Here is a 16,272-nt window from a genome sequence, read left to right on the forward strand (position 1 = left end):
GGTGGAGCTCCGGATGGCACCGGATCTCCGCTCCTTCCGGCGCGGGTTAAAGACCCACCTGTTTGAACAAGCTGGCCTGGCCTGAGGGGGAGTTAATTTGGGTTTTTAAATATTTGTATATTTTACTGTTTTATCTTGGGCATTAATTTAATTCTATTTTAACTTTTGTAGTTTTGTACTTTTATTATCTGCCCTGTTCACCGCCCTGAGTCCCTAGGGAGAAGGGCGGTATAAAAATTTAATAAAAACTAAACTAAACTAAAAACTAATATATATATATATATATATATATATATATATATATATATATATATATATATATATATATATATATATATATATATATATATATATATATATATATATATAAAATACCTTCTAATAGATTAGATCACTAACAAAGCTAAAAGGAATTCAAGTGGATCTGGCCAAATGATATAATCATGTTTTACAAATCATAATTTTAGCATGTTCTAGCTTTTGCCAAACAATTCTAAATAAGAATAGTCAGTGAGAGATCTTGCTTTAGTTGATAGAGTTGAGCCTTGAGTAACAAAAGGATTTATAAAAACTGTTCCATTTGGATTTAATGTGTAATACATTTTAATAAAAGGTCTGTGTAAAATTCTTTAGACATTCCATGAAACTCCTGCTGTTCTATAAAAACACATATAGAACACTAAAAATTGTCATCAAATGGCTTTTTTCTTTAGCTGTTCTCACTAATCTTGGTAATATTTCTCTTAAAGTTACTTTAAGACATAACTGTGATATGTGTAAGAATGCTAATGTAGTATCAAGCCACAAACATATTTTTGTTGTTAAATATAATAAATCTGCAAAGTTTTCATCAATTGTTACCTGTGAAGGAATTTTTCGTATGTTTGGCGATAGGCATATCCTGCCCGCCGTACTCTTACATTTTCCAGAAGTCCAAGATATTCAACTTGATGCTTACATCGTTCTTCATCAAACAGCTGTGGTGACTTCTTGTCATTGGGTTTAATGCAGCGGACATAGTATGGTTCCTAAAAGAAAGCAACCAGAAACAACAGTATTTGAATAACAGATAAAGTAAAAGAGTAAGGTGAAAGCAAGTTAACATCCCAATTCTTTAACTATTGTTAAGGAAGAAGGACCCCAAATCTTTTCCTATAAAATTCCATTAGAAAAACAAGACTTTATATTTTCCTAAATATCACCTGAAATAATAAAAAATTCCTTTCAGATCTGTCAGGTAAGTTACAATGAGCATCATTAAATGAATTTCCAGAATGCAAATAACAGATCTAGTTATCCCAAAGATGCTTTTTCATGGGGAAATGGACTTTCTTGTTTTTCTTTGAAGACGATTAGTTTTTCATCTAAGAAGCTTCTTCAGCTCTGACCAGATGGTGGGGAATGTAAAGATTTATATTCCTTGCAGATTGCTGGTCATTTACATTCTTTTAGCAAGCGGCTAGTGCTACCTGGAGGCTTATCTGTGTCTTCAAGTCACCTGAGTAGTGGAAATGTGTGGAGCCTTCTTGGAACTGTTGAAAGGACTGTTGTAAACTGGAGATAGATGATGCTATCTATCTACAGTCTACGAGAAATGGGATGGCTTGTATGAAGAAAATAGACTTAAATATTTAAATGTAATCAGCTTTGAGAAAATCTTAATTACTAAGAATGTTTTGAACACTGTGGGGAAAACAAATGTAAATAAGAATTGTAAACATGATTTATGATGAGGCAACCTAGATGTCTAGCTAGAAAAGAAACATTATATGGATGTGATTATTATTTGTAGAAATGTTGGAAAAATCTTTATACTTAATAGCTACTTATCAAAATAATAAGAATTGTATTAATTGAAGTTTGGCAAAGAGAATATTATTGGAAGAAGAGAAAAATAAGCAAAGCTACTATGTGAATTATAGATTATAGAAACTAATTGTTAGTGATTGTTTAATATAAACCCAGACAACACGCTGTTTACTAAATATTATGGTGATTATGTTAAAAAAATCAATAACATATATACAAAAAAGAGAATATCCTGAGACTACTACAGTCATCCAGCAAAAAAGTCATTTGTTTTCTAGCTTAGTCAATCTGAAATTTAATATCTTAATCAATTGCTACAATTTCTTACTATTCACAGTCATCTTAAGATTGCCAGTCTCCAATTATAAAAATTATAGTTGGCAGAATTTTGCCTGCCATGCAACTCTTAGAAATAAAGAGGTCATTATCCCTAAGAAGTATTGAACATCCTATATAGTAGCAGGAGTGTCAGCCATGAGAGAATCCAATGTTCTCAAATATCTTTATTACGAGAACTTCTCAAAAAAAGTTGCCAGCCAGTAAGAAAAAAGAAGAGAGGGAAGGCGAAGGAAAAATTTGACCAATATATATATTTTCCTCTGCCAAGACTGTTCTAGCTTTTAACCTAATGAAAGAGGCTGAAACTATCATAAAATTCTGTTGGCTTGTTAGTTATTATTTCTTTCTTTTTTAAAACCAGTTAAGAAGCTAAACAGAGAGCACAGATCTCTGCTGGAAACGAGTTTGAAAGATGGTAGGAAAATTCCCCTACTTGCAAAATTCTTAACTGTCATTTAAATAAAGAAACTTTATTGAGGCAAAATAAAAAAAGCTAGTTCCTAATCAATTCTGAAATCATTTCCTCAAACGTTTGTCCTTTTATTTTATGGAAGGCCTGCTCTGTTTTTTTTTTTAAATTATGCATATACATAATTATACATAAGCCTTTCTGTTTAGATTATTTCCCAAAGTTGCTGTCAAAATTTAAAAACAAAAAGAATATAGAAATATAAAATAAATAAATTAAAATAATGAATTTAATACAATTGATAATTAAAGCATCTCTTTTACAGCGACTGTAAGAACAAAACAGAAGGCTGTTTCCTAAATGTCAAAAAGATGCAGCGTTGATAGGGTCTGTATCTTCAAAAAAGCCCCTTCTTTGGATCTTATTTGTGATGGAATAGATGGCCCTGTAGATGCTGGAGTCCCTAACCCTAACCCATTCCTTCTCAACTCCAGGAGTAAGACATCTCCTATAAATTCAGACTCAATACTGCTAACTAAAGAAAACTTATTTATGTTTCCAGGAGAAAGAGAAGTGTGTTAATTTAGTGTTAAAACACACTGTAAATTATTCATCTATAACAACAACATTTTTAACCCTCTATTCTCCATCCTTAAAAGGAATCCCAAGCAGCACTGAGATAAATCAGTCAGAAACTTGAAGAATTGCTGCCACTTAGTGTAGGCAGTATTGTTCGCTGGACCATGGTCTGATTGATTCAATAGAACAAAATGATTTACTATGTTCTTATTTTAGAATATTATTCTTTCTTGACAAAATATAAAGCTGTCAAATTTATTATGAATCATGGTGTCAAAATATACCATACATTCTTTTATCTTAAGTACTGTATATTTATCATCAAACATTACACTAAACAAAAAAGCACAGATACAGGGAAGTTGACAAGCTGCACCCTTTACTGTAACTTATTTATCTCTTCCTCTCTGGGAAAATTCCCACTGATACCCATAATGGGTATTCATTACTAAATAAATAGGTAAAATAGATTTAACTGATGAGTTCAGCCACTATATTTCTTAAGAGATTCAAAACCATAAAACAGAAAGAATAAACTCAAAAGGAGTCTCTTTTGAGAAATGCTAGTCTACAATCCCCCTTCATGGATTACTGCCTTGTCGTGGCGAAGGGGCTTGCGTAATTCAATGAAGCTATGAGCTATGCCGTACAGGGCCACCCAAGACGGACAGGTCATAGCCGAGAGTTCTGACAAAACGTGATCCACTGGAGAAGGAAATGGCAACCCACTCCAGTATCTTTGCCATGAAAACCCTATGGACAGTACCAAAAGGCAAAACGATATGACGCTGGAAGATGAGCCCCTCAGGTCGGAAGGCGTCCAATATGCTACTGGGGAAGAGCAGAGGGCTAGTACTAGTAGCGCCAGAAAGAATGAAGCGACTGGGCCAAAGCCAAAAGGACGCTCAGATGTGGATGTGTCTGGTGGTGAAAGGAAAGTCCGATGCTGTAAAGATTTTTTCTCCATAGGAACCTGGAATGTAAGATCCATGAATCAAGGAAAGCTGGACGTGGTCAAACAAGACATGACAAGACTGAACATTGACATCTTAGGTATCAGCGAACTAAAATGGACAGGAATGGGTGAATTTAATTCAGATGACCATCAGGTATACTACTGCGGGCAAGAATCCCTCAGAAGAAATGGAGTAGCCTTCATAGTCAATAAAAGAGTAGGAAAAGCAATACTGGGATACAATCCTCAAAATGACAGAATGATCTCAGTTCGAATCCAAGGCAAACCATTCAATATTACAGTAGACCAAGTCTATGCCCCAACCACCAGTGCTGAAGAGGATGAAATTGACCGGTTCTATGAAGCCCTACAGCACCTTATAGAACTAACACCCAAAAATGATGTCCTTATCATTATTATTTGGATTGGAATGCTAAAGTAGGAAGCCAAAAGATAACTGGAATAACAGGCAAGTTTGGCCTTGGAGTACAAAATGAAGCAGGGGACAGGCTGATAGAATTTTGTCAAGAGAATACGATGGTCATAGCAAACACTCTTTTCCAACAACCCAAGAGACGGCTCTACACATGGACATCACCAGACGGTCAACACAGAAATCAGATTGACTATATGCTCTGCAGCCAAAGATGGAGAAGCTCTATACAGTCAGTAAAAACAAGACCAGGAGCTGACTGTGGCTCAGACCATGAGCTTCTCCTTGCAAAGTTTAGGCTTAAACTGAAAAAAAGTAGGGAAAAGCACTAGGCCACTCAGGTATGAATTAAATCATATCCCTGTTGAATATACAGTAGAGGTGACAAATAGATTTAAGGAATTAGATCTGATAGACAGAGTGCCTGAAGAACTATGGACAGAGGTTCGTGACATTGTACAACAGGTAGCAAACAAAACCATCCCAAAGAAAAAGAAATGCAAGAAAGCAAAATGGCTGTCTGAGGAAACTTTGCAAATAGCTGAGGAAAGGAGGGAAGCGAAAGGCAAGGGAGAAAAACATAGATATGCCCAATTGAATGCAGAATTCCAGAGAATAGCTAGAAGAGATAAGAATGCCTTCTTAAATGAACAGTGCAAAGAAATAGAAGAAAACAATAGAATAGGGAGGACCAGAGATCTTTTCAAGAAAATTGGAGAGATGAAGGGAACGTTTAATGCAAAAATGGGCATGATAAAGGACCAAAATGGCAGGGACCTAACAGAGGCAGAAGAGATTAAGAAGAGGTGGCAAAATTACACAGAAGAACTATACAAGAATGAGCTTAACATCCCAGATAATCACAATGAGGTGGTCACTGACCTCGAGCCAGACATCCTAGAATGTGAAGTGAAGTGGGCCTTAGAAAAGCTGAGCAACAACAAAGCTAGTGGAGGTGACAGTATTCCAGCTGAGCTATTCAAAATCTTAAAAGACAATGCAGTAAAAGTGCTACACTCAATTTGCCAGCAAATTTGGAAAACTCAACAGTGGCCACAGGATTGGAAAAGATCAGTTTACATTCCAATTCCAAAGAAAGGCAGTGCCAAAGAATGTTCAAACTATCGCACCATTGCACTCATTTTGCATGCTAGTAAAGTCATGCTTAAAATCTTACAAGCTAGACTGCAGCAGTATGTGGATCGAGAACTACCAGAAGTACAGGCAGGATTTCAAAGAGGCAGAGGAACTAGAGATCAAATTGCCAACATACGCTGGATCATGGAGAAAGCTAGGGAGTTCCAGAAAAACATCTACTTCTGCTTCATTGACTATGCTAAAGCCTTTGATTGTGTGGATCATAACAAACTGTGGCAAGTTCTTAAAGAGATGGGCGTACCAGACCATCTTATTTGTCTCTTGAGAAACCTATATGCGGGTCAAGAAGCAACAGTGAGAACTGGACAGGGAACCACTGATTGGTTCAAAATTGGGAAAGGAGTTCGGCAAGGCTGTATACTGTCGCCATGCCTATTTAACTTATATGCAGAGCACATCATGAGAAAGGCAGGGCTAGATGAATCAAAAGTTGGAATTAAGATTGCCGGAAGAAATATCAACAACCTAAGATACGCAGATGATACCACTCTAATGGCAGAAAGTGAAGAAGAACTAAAGAGCCTCTTGTTGCGGGTTAAGAAGGAGAGTGCAAAACTTGGGTTGAAACTAAACATTAAGAAAACCAAGATCATGGCATCTGGCCCTCTCAATTCCTGGCAAATAGATGGGGAAGAAATGGAGGTAGTGACAGATTTTATTTTCCTGGGCTCCAAGATCACTGCAGATGGGGACTGTAGCCAAGAAATTAAAAGACGCTTGCTCCTGGGGAGGAAAGCCATGGCAAATCTAGACAGCACACTAAAAAGCAGAAACATCACCTTGTCAACAAAAGTGCGTATAGTCAAGGCTATGGTCTTCCCAGTTGCAATGTATGGCAGTGAAAGCTGGACCATAAGAAAGGCTGAGCGCTAAAGAATTGAGGCCTTTGAACTATGGTGCTGGAGAAGACTCCTGCGAGTCCCTTGGACTGCAAGGCGATCAAACCGGTCAGTCCTAGAGGAGATCAATCCGGACTGCTCTTTAGAAGGCCAGATCCTGAAGCTAAAACTCAAATACTTTGGCCACCTAATGAGAAGGAAGGACTCACTGGAGAAGAGCCTAATGCTGGGAAAGATCGAGGGCAATAGAAGAAGGGGACGACAGAGAATGAGGTGGCTGGATGGAGTCACTGAAGCAGTAGGCGTGAGCTTAAATGGACTCCAGAAGATGGTAGAGGACAGGAAGGCCTGGAGGAATGTTGTCCATAGGGTCGCGATGGGTCGGACACGACTTCGCAGCTAACAACAAGTCTACAATCTTTATAATCAAAAATTCTGTTCCACATAAAAATTGTTTTACATTTAAACCCTCGAGTAAAGTCTTGAGGAATGTTATTCTCCCTCTTTTTATTTCAGGCTTTTGTTCTTTGCTCTGTGCTATTCCTTTTGTGTGTTTATTTTACTATATTCAATTTAACCCCTTCTCATACCTGGAATATCAAAATCTTAGCTTAGCAGAAGTTCCCATTGGTAAATAATATTTTGGGTTTGCTTCAGTTGGCCAACTGCACTATGGAAGCTGGAAAGGGCTGCTTCAAATTATCTTCAGTAGAGATTGCCACTATAAAAGGTAACTTATTTTCGTATCTTCAAAATCTTAACCCCCTGGAAACTCCTGAGATCATAGTAAGATACTTAATTGTGTCACATCTATAAATAGCTTTTTGCTGTAGTACCCATTCTTAGAAATGCTCCCCCCAACAAATAAATCATACACTGACTTAGCTACAATTCAGACAGATGTTAAGAACATCTTCATTCTCCTCAGCATCAACAAGTTCACAACGGTGCAGTTGAATTGTTTATAGCTACAGATGATTTTTTTAAATTAGATCATTTTATATGTGGCACTAGGCAAAAATTCTAAGGGAAAGTTTTTAAACATGCTGTATCAAGAAATGTGAACCACTTACATTGATAGATTTGTTCTTGTTTGCTGTTTGTGTTCTTTTGCAGAAATTATATAGCCTGGGCTAGCATTATTATTACCTATTCCAAATGTTTGTGTCGTGTTCTGAGTTCTTATGTGATCTGGGCTTGGGGAACACAGATTTTACTCCCTTCTCATAAGCAGATCACACTGTAATCTTGGAGTTTTCTCAATGCCAGTAAGAAGATGAATGCTGGAAGTATTCTTTAATATTCTCATCCCAAAATGTCCTATTGAAATCTTACACTGAATTTTGTTGCTGATAGCTTCAAGTCAAGCGTGACTTGGCAAGTAGCAACAGTAATGAAATAACAGGTAGTTGCCAAATCTCACCTTTTCTGAGTTAGGAACTTCTTACCTTGGATGCCAAGTTGTCTACTAAGGCAATCATTGAGTTCTTAAAAAGTGTAGCAGCAGTCAGTGGCCGCTTGGTCACTTCTGTTATACTCAGTTTGCCTTCTGGCCACATCTTTTTCAGCACAGGGTTGGAGCTACAAAATACAAGAAAGAATTTTTTTAAAAGGCAGCTATATAGTTATATTTGGCCTGTTTTGCGTAAAGAAACAAATGGATAGTTAAAGTTATTCTTACCTGTTATACATCAAACGCTTGAAGTCTTGAAATAAAGTGTCCTTATTTTTATCAATGAATCCTGTGACTGAATAACTGGTAAGTATAAAAAAATGGTAATTAGCTGCACTGAACTATTAGCTAATTACTGAGATAAAATTATTACCTGGACTTAGAAAATAAGAAAAATAGATAAACAGAAATCAACAAAATAGAAGTCAACATCAATAGAAATAAAAAAAAATTAAACATCTAAAAAAATCTCATAAAAATGAATAATGTTCAAAACACAATGGTAAGAAAAAATAGCTTTTAAAGATTCTCCCTTCAAGAAGCAATGTACAGTTTTCCAATACTTTAAGTCAAAGGAGAGTAAATATTCTTCCTCCTCTTCTTTATTATCAGCGTTATCTTTAGGGGTTTTAAACACTTATAATGCAACTGGTCCAAAGTGAACAATCAAGAGGTATTTTTAGTTGTTTATAATGCCACTTTGCAATCTCAGGTAATCCAATTTCCCCCTGCAGTGATTAAATGGCTTGAGGACTTCATTAGCAATAAATTGATTTTAAATATTTATATCTTTTAATCATGTATGACATGCAAAAAGGCTTTAGTTTATCATGGGAATAAGCGTCAAAATTATACCTCTGCCTTAACATTTTCCAAATATGTTTTGCACATCTTAATGCAGGAAATATATTTAGAATTATACCTAAATATAAAACCAAGCTATTAGCTTAACATAAAAAGGAGCACATAATAACTATCTTTTTAGTACCATCAGTTTTCTAGTCACCTTTTCACAAAAAAGTCCTTGCTGCAACTAAACTGACAACGCATTATTACCAAATCATTTTTTTTTAAATACAAAACTAAATTTGTGCAATATAGAAGGAATTTTGAATGGAGAATTGGAGTATCATATCTTGCCCAATAAATGGTATCAGGTTTTAAGAAAGGTTAAACATATTTGTTATCATTGAAAAAGCTTGTGCAGCAAAAAAGAACAAAAACAAAAACCAAACATTCCTTAAATTGTGCTTTCCCTTAAAGCTGCTGTTTTAGCTGAAATGACTTTTTTTTGCTGCTTTGGAGGATGGCAAAGTTGTATTTCTATTCTTCTCCTGTTTCCATATTTATCATCATGCCTTTTATTTAACTTCACAGCATACATTTAAATTGGGTGGGACAGAGGCATATTTATATTTCCGTAGTATAAAGGCTATACTACTGGAACTATCTTCTGTGCTATTAAGTACTGGATTAGCATTATCAACTCTATCAATAGTGTCCTAAGTGTCAGCAGAGGTTTTTTTCAATTCTTAAACTGGAAATATCGGGACGTATTTGGGTTGGACTTTCAAATCACATATTCCCCCAATAATCAATGTCCTAATTTTCCACAACCTTGCAAAAACTCATAAATAACTGTTTATACCATAGCATATACCATAGCAATTAAGATATATTACTATGACTGAGGAGACCTAAATCCCAGGAACTAACTGTTTTAGGTCAGTTACTCTCATTCTCAGCCCAATCTACTTCACAGAGTTGAAAAGGAGTTCAGGTTTAATCTATCTTAAGCTTTTGGAGAAAAGAGGGAGGAGTAGTAGAAGGAGGAGAATATATCATCATGCATGGAACAATAAGGCAGAAAATGGAGCAAGTGTTCTCAATATCATGTCTGGATTTTTATAGCACAATACAGTACGTACGCCACACCAATCATTTGGATATCACAATTAAATAATTTCAGATGTTTTCCTACATCGCAAATAAAGCAAAAAGAAATACAGAAGGAAAAAGAAAGTGCAACAATAATTATGCAACTATGCATTCATAATATTTTAATATGAATCAGGACAACAAAATATGAGAAACAAACTTACATAACATCTCCAGCATAATGTTTAATCCGAAAGTCTCTATCAAATTCCAGGTTTTTATCCATAGCACAAAGCTTAAAAACAAATGGATTAAAAAGTAATTATTGAAATGCAATTGCGGGTAACTTTCAGCAGGTTTTCAGTTACAGATCTGAATGAAGTCTAATTATTGCTACATCTAGTTGTGAAAGCTCCTTCCTTAGTGCAGATGCTGTCTGTAAAACAAGACAGTATCTTTCTCAGTGATTTGATACAACTTAGTGATAGAACACATGGGAAACAAATGCACATGATATTTACTAAGGGCTTTTTTCACAAAACATGACCTTTATAAAGGGCTTTTTTCATTTAAAAAACACCTTGTGAACTAAATACAAAAAATGTGTAAAACATTTTATACACACACATCAGTAAGTATATCAGTTAATATAGAACTGTGAAGATGGATATAGCCTTCTCAATATTTCCATTATTGATTTTAGTAAGGTATTGAAATACAACCTGTTTGACTGACCCTATCTGACTCTTCATTCTATTTCACTTTTTGAAATATTGACCTGGCAATGATAGAGATAAGAAATATGCATTTAAAAATACAAATCTATACAGTAAACAAAATGTAAAATATATGGAAGAAGTAGGATTCCTATGTCCACAGAAATGAAAAGAAGCCACAATTTAATTCTAAGACTGAGATGAAAAATGGAAATTATTAAAACCATCAATTCTAATTATTGGAAAAGGAAGGAGACAAGCTTCATCTGTAATTCCAAATGAGTTGTGCTGCCAAACCACAATCATGCAGTTTTCATTCAAAACAGAACATACTTCTCAATGCAAAAGTATTAATTTATAAGGTGATTTTCTGCATAATTTTCTGCATTTGTCTATTTAATTCAATAATCAATCAACACATATATTCTAACTGTGTGATAATGCTTGTTAAATCATCTTCAACTGTAGTACAGTTTGAACAATACCTCCTTCATTTAGTTTAATTTTAACAATGAGAGCAGATGAGTTATATGCTGTTCAGTTTTGTACAGCATGGCAAACCATTGTTTATCCTAGCACCAAGGAGCACTTCCTCTCTCCCATTTCCTCCAACACAGGCACAAAAAAGAATATCAGATACTTTCATGTCTGCTTTCCCCAACCTTAGTCTGCTATCTTATTTAAAATTGTAATTAATTTTTACAGTGATTTTTGATGAATCTAATTTTATAATATATAGCTTGAACTCATTTATTCAGACTGTCACTTTCAAATAAAGCATCAAATCACAACGAATGAAAATTAGAAATGAAAATCTTAGATTTCAGGTATGCTAGAAGATCAATCCAGTATGATTTTGGTAATAATTATGATGATGATTGCCAAACTAATGAAATATACAGTGTCTTTCAAAAGGTTATTTTCATGCATGTTTCATAGGAGTGGATCAAAAGAGCTTACCACTGCCATGAAGCTCTTATTTTACATTTGTTTGGGCTTTTTGTTCTTTAAGAAGCTTAATATTGTAGTTCTATTGTGTTAAATTTGGAGACAATATGATCAAATACATGTTAAAAATTGTTTCACATTTTATATCTTATCATGAAAATTTTTATCAGTTTCATTATTTTAAAAGTGCTATTGAAGTTAATTATTATGGTTCATTGCACAGTCAACCAGGCGTTTAGACTGGATTTGACATTTTTATCCTCCCACAGAATCCTTTTCAAGGATTGGGAATAGGGAGATATTGTTTTTTAATGGTGATAAAAATGCTGTTGCAGGATGTAAACTGTTCCAAGTAAAACTGCCTTTTCCAATTGACTGTATTTATTGGTCTATCACACAGTCAGCTAGATGTTCATACTGGATTTGGCATTTTTGTCTACCTATCAAGTCTTTTCCAAGGACCTGGGATAGGCAGATGTGGATGTTAGATGATATTACAGATACAGTTGCAGGACTAAAGCTGTTCTAAGTAAAGCTGTCTTTTGTAACTGACTGATGGTGAATTTGTCAATGCCAATGGTGTTCAGATGCTCTGGGATTGAACCCAAGGCTCTATTACTACTGGTACTACCTTTGCTTGCCTTTGCCAGTCATTCTACTTCTATTTATAGGTCTTTGTATTTTGTGATCTTCTGAACTTCTTTCCCTTCTCTTCTGCTGTCTCCAGGTATTGCCATTGCCACTATCCAGATTTTTTAAGTTTTATCTAATTTCAATACAGTGCTCCAAGTTAGCCTATAGTATCTAAAACCTTAATTTTTGGGTAACCCACATGTCCCCTATTTCATTATATAGTAATTATCATATCTGAAATACAGATTGTTCATTTAAGTGTATTCTTATTATATTTCAAAAACATATTCTATTTGTCATCTTTGCAATTCATCTATAATTAACAAACTATGTTTTATTGTGTCATTCCAAGTTCTATAGATGATTCAGAGTTATGCTCTAATAGCTAATTTTCATTCCCTTAAAAATCTAGATCCTAAATATAAAATCAGTTTATATCTTTTAACAGTTCCCCTTGGCCCTTGTTTAAAAAAAATAAGCTTTATTATTACAAATCCCAACATTTACAACAGAACCCCCCCATTTTTTAAATCTAGCTTTCTTCTTGTGCCAGGCAGGCTTCCATATTATTGCCTTTAACTTCTCAAATGTGTCTCCCTTTCTTCCTACACACATTGTTTGAATCCAGGGAGACGATCCAGTTATCAATTTTTTAAAGAGGGTGACCCCTTTATAGTCATTAAATTTTCGTTCTAATAAATCCAATCTCCATGTTTGGTGTAGTACAGTTGTCATTAATTCAATCTGGTCTTCTTGTTCTTTCAGTTCCATCTGGCTTAGATAAGAGGTCTTGTCTGGTATTGTAGCTATTGTTTGGTTGCTTAAAGTCTTAATGTACTGTATTTGAAGGCCTTTGGCATCCTCCATCTTAGTATTGCTTTCTTCAGCTTCTGTTGTTTGCTGTATTGTAGGTTTTATAATTGAAATCAAAGTTTGGGCATCAAGGCTCTCAGTAGATTGTACTTGTTCTTCCCCTATTTTGTTGTTGATTTCCTCATCCTCTGTTAGTTTTTGGGTTGTCAGTTTGTCAATTGAAGTCAGATTCTCATTAGGTGGGTTTATGCTGTCAGATTTGTCTTTAAGTCTGGCTTTCATTTCTGCAGTCATTGCCAAAATTGTATCATGTATGAGTTTATAGTCAAGTGGTGGAATATATTCTTCCATTACTTTAGTATTTTACAGATAGGCCTCTAGTGGAGGCTATTTTAATAAAAGTAAATAAATGTCCACCTCCACTATTCCTAAAGGTTGTTTTCAGTGCCAGGTGTTCCCAATTTTTATTTTTAAAGATAATGTCAAGGACAAATCTGTTACAGCCAGATCTCAGAATAATAAAAAAGGTTTACTTGTTATACCAGATTACACCACAAGATGTCCTCAATAGCATGTAAAATCCTTTTCCAGACTAATATGAGGCTTTTATCCAATTAATCCATCTTTTAGCACTAAATAGGGTAGTAGGTCCCTGCAGAAATGAGCAATAAAAACTTTTTAGTGGCCCCAAAATTCCAGAAGTACAAATAAGGTTACTTAGTTATTTAGCTTAGTCATTTGATTTCTTTTGAGGCTTTAATGTTTTAGTTCTCCAAGTAGGCAGTCGCCGATCTTTCAAGAAGGGGGAAAAAGATTTTCAGGAAAGTCCCACAGGAAAGTAATTAGGGAAGTAAGAAAGGTAAGGTCTCACCCAAATCCTCCAGATTGCTTCATTGTGCTTGATAGTAATTTTGACTTTCGGCAGGGACCAGCTTAGTGATCAGCCATATTGATGACCAATCTCTTCTTCTTTGGGCCAGAGGAGTTGCTCCGGATCAAATGGAGCGATTGCAGAGAGAGCCTCCTCACGGTGGTCGCCCCTCCAGGGCGACTTTTGACCCTTTTCAGGGTTCTCCAAGGAAGAAAGACCGGATGGTGGGGAGAGGCTTCTTCCTGCATGTCCGCCGGCACTGTGCACGCAAACCAGAAGTCCTACAGGATCTTGATTTGCTCATTTTCAAGAACTTTGTCAGTTTGGTGTTCCCAGTAATTTTTGCTGCATTTACTCCAAACTTCTGGCAAGGTTTCCAATGTATGATTTTGGCAACTTGATCATGACATTGTAGATAATCAATCTGTAAGATTTTACTGTAGCCACTGATAAGATGATCCACTGTTTCATCTTTCTCACTGCATAAATGTCATTTGCTGTCACTGCTGGCATGTTGAATTTTTGCTTTCATGGAATTGGTCTGCATGGCTTTGTATCTACCTTTCCTTCAATGTTCTTCAGATATTGACTGTGCATAGGCTTGCTTTTCCAATTACAAATCCGATGGTCAGTTGTGCTTTCAATCTCATTGTTTTCAAGAGGTTTCTATTGTTAAACCTTCATCAGAAGCTCCTTCCTTTTTATGTAGTCATTTAAGCCATGTTTTCTCCTTCCAGTTTGTTTCACCTGTAAAAGTCCTCTGCCACCCTGCAATCTTGGCAAGTGCAATAGATCAACATCACTTTTGGGTGCAGAGCATGGTGCGCTATCATTAGTTTTCTTGTCTTTCAATTCAAGTTATCAAGTTCTATCTTCTTCATAACAACAACAACAACAACACACTCAGCCAGTTGTTTAGACTGGATTTGGCATTTTTGTATACCTATTGAGTTCTTACTAAAGACTTGGGATAGGCAGATGTGGATGTTTGATGGTGTTACATATATCATTGCAGGACAGAAGCTGTACCCAGTAAAGCTGCCTTTTGCAATTGACTGATAGTGAATTTGTCAATGCCAATGGTGTCCAAGTGGTGGTCCAGTTGTTTTGGGATTGTACCCAAAGCGCCTATTACTATTAGTTCTACTCTTGCTTGCCTTTGGCACAGTCGTTCTATTTCTATTTGTAGATCTTTGTATTTTGTGATCTTCTTTCTCTTGTATTCTGCTATCTCCAGGCATTGCCATGTCCAATATTCAGACTCTTTTGTCTTTCTTATTGACAATTGTTAAGTCTGGAGTGTTATGTGGCAGGTGCTGTCTGTTTGAATTCTAAAGTCCCAGAACAATTTTTCTTCATTTTCTATGACTTTCTCTATTTTATGGGTCCCATCAGTTCTTGCTTGCAGGCAAATGATATTTTTGCAGATCTTCCAATGTACCATTGTTGCTACTTTGTCATGCCATTGTTTGTAGTAAGGCTGCCTATTCCTGTCTTCTCAATTCTGTCTTTGTGTGCATCATCATCATCATTACCACTACTCTTCCAGTGGCTTTCTGTATTTATAAAATATATAAACTATGGGTAAAACTGTAACTGTGCCATTTTCTCTCCAAGCTATATCAATCCACAAAGAACTTTACTATTTCTGAATGTAAAAATGACATACCTTTGAATTTGTTAATAATGAAAAGTGCTTAATCTCTACATTTCACTTAGAATATAGAATCTATTAACTGCTACATAGTGTACTTTCAAAAGTGGATTAACTATTCTTAGTTGTTAACAATTCTAGAGGCAACTCTAACAATCCTAGGAGCAACCTGAAATCTGTATAGTGTTTAGTACTATCTGTTTAAGACAGCAATTATTATCTAACACTCTACTTTATGGATGTGATCAAATGAAGATTGTGCATTCAGCAAACCTAGTTTTTTCTCTTAACACCCCTCTCTCCCAGTGTTTTGTGTAATTAGCCTTTTGAATAGCTCTAACAATTTGCCACTATTTTGTTGCATTCTGTTTGCTTCTAATAAAAGTATTGTTCAACTATAGTTTCAAAAGAAATCTCTTCACCTTTCTGAATGAAAAAAACCTATATACGCCATATTCTCTGCTCTTACTTGCTTAGGAAATGCTACATGAAATTAAACTGGACTCCTATTGGTTATAAATGACATCACTGTCTAGCCAGCTTCATGCTTCTGTTTTCTCTTTAACATTGAAAAGTCTATGGCTCCCTCTGCTGGACATTAATTTTTTTCTCCTTTGGAAACAGCTTTAAAGATTATTTATAGCAGAGGAGTACTTCAAATCATAAGCTCCTAATTTTTTCTCTCTCAATCTGTGAATCTTAGCTACATATTTGGTATGTGCCAATTGGTTCCTTCCTCCAGTCAATGTCATAGAAATAACAGACTACAAGCTAACAAATGCTAT

At 35.4% G+C, this 16,272-nt stretch overlaps 1 protein-coding gene across 1 annotated transcript in view; it reads right to left on the reverse strand.

Annotated features, from left to right (window-relative positions):
- LOC310648462 (unconventional myosin-Id-like) overlaps positions 1-16,272 on the reverse strand; it is a 153,601-nt gene that overhangs the window by 93,217 nt on the left and 44,112 nt on the right. The window contains exons 12-15 of the mRNA XM_083376300.1: positions 10,077-10,147; positions 8,203-8,277; positions 7,970-8,102; positions 862-1,028 (exon numbers count right to left, since the gene is read on the reverse strand). Coding sequence (XP_083232426.1) covers positions 862-1,028; positions 7,970-8,102; positions 8,203-8,277; positions 10,077-10,147 — 446 coding nt within the window. The remainder of the gene's footprint in view (positions 1-861; positions 1,029-7,969; positions 8,103-8,202; positions 8,278-10,076; positions 10,148-16,272) is intronic.

The sequence above is a fragment of the Vipera ursinii genome, assembly GCF_947247035.1.
Source record: "Vipera ursinii genome assembly, chromosome: Z".
Classification (NCBI taxonomy): domain Eukaryota; kingdom Metazoa; phylum Chordata; class Lepidosauria; order Squamata; family Viperidae; genus Vipera; species Vipera ursinii.